Raw genomic sequence first — 647 nt, forward strand, 5'->3', positions numbered from 1 at the left:
TCTAAGACTGGCTTTTAAAGACTCTTCAGAAGTTGTTGTCAGGTGCTGTGAAGGTTGTGTTAAGGCACTGCTGGGCAGGCCTATTTCAGAAAGTGTAAAGCTCACATGACAGAAATTCATCTTAACAGTTTATGCTGGATTTTGTATTTTCTCCAGTTTCTTGATCCTGTTTCTAGAGAATTTTTTTGTGCTTTGTTTGTTCGTTTTTACTTTGCAAAGGCATGGAGGGGTGACAGCAGGCACTTTCTGTGCATTAACAACACTGATGCATCAACTGGAAAATGAGAACTCAGTTGATGTTTACCTGATAGCGAAGATGATAAATTTGATGAGGCCTGGAGTCTTTACAGACATCGTAAGTAATAAGCAAACTCTGTACCTTTTTTTTTCCCTATGTGTGGTATTATTAGCATGCTTAGACCTTAGGGCAACATTACTGGGCCATTGGCATCTTAGTTTCTATGTGAGTTAATCAAATCTGTCTTCCAGAGGTGCTGTAGTGAACCTGCTACTTATTACAAAACAAAGAATTTCCTGTGAAAACCTGTTATGTGGTTATCAAGTGGTCATATACAAAATGTGCAGAGCTGCCACCATCATCATAAAATCTGCACTATGTCATGTAAATGAAGGTTTTAATTCAGCAG

At 38.5% G+C, this 647-nt stretch overlaps 1 protein-coding gene across 1 annotated transcript in view; it reads left to right on the forward strand.

The window, feature by feature from the left end:
* PTPRZ1 (protein tyrosine phosphatase, receptor-type, Z polypeptide 1) overlaps positions 1 to 647 on the forward strand; it is a 58901-nt gene that overhangs the window by 55821 nt on the left and 2433 nt on the right. Inside the window, exon 25 of the mRNA XM_010180939.1 lies at positions 220 to 355. Within this exon, the coding sequence (XP_010179241.1) occupies positions 220 to 355 (136 nt within the window). The remainder of the gene's footprint in view (positions 1 to 219; positions 356 to 647) is intronic.

The sequence above is a fragment of the Mesitornis unicolor genome, unplaced genomic scaffold (assembly GCF_000695765.1).
Source record: "Mesitornis unicolor isolate BGI_N332 unplaced genomic scaffold, ASM69576v1 scaffold13293, whole genome shotgun sequence".
NCBI lineage: Eukaryota > Metazoa > Chordata > Aves > Mesitornithiformes > Mesitornithidae > Mesitornis > Mesitornis unicolor.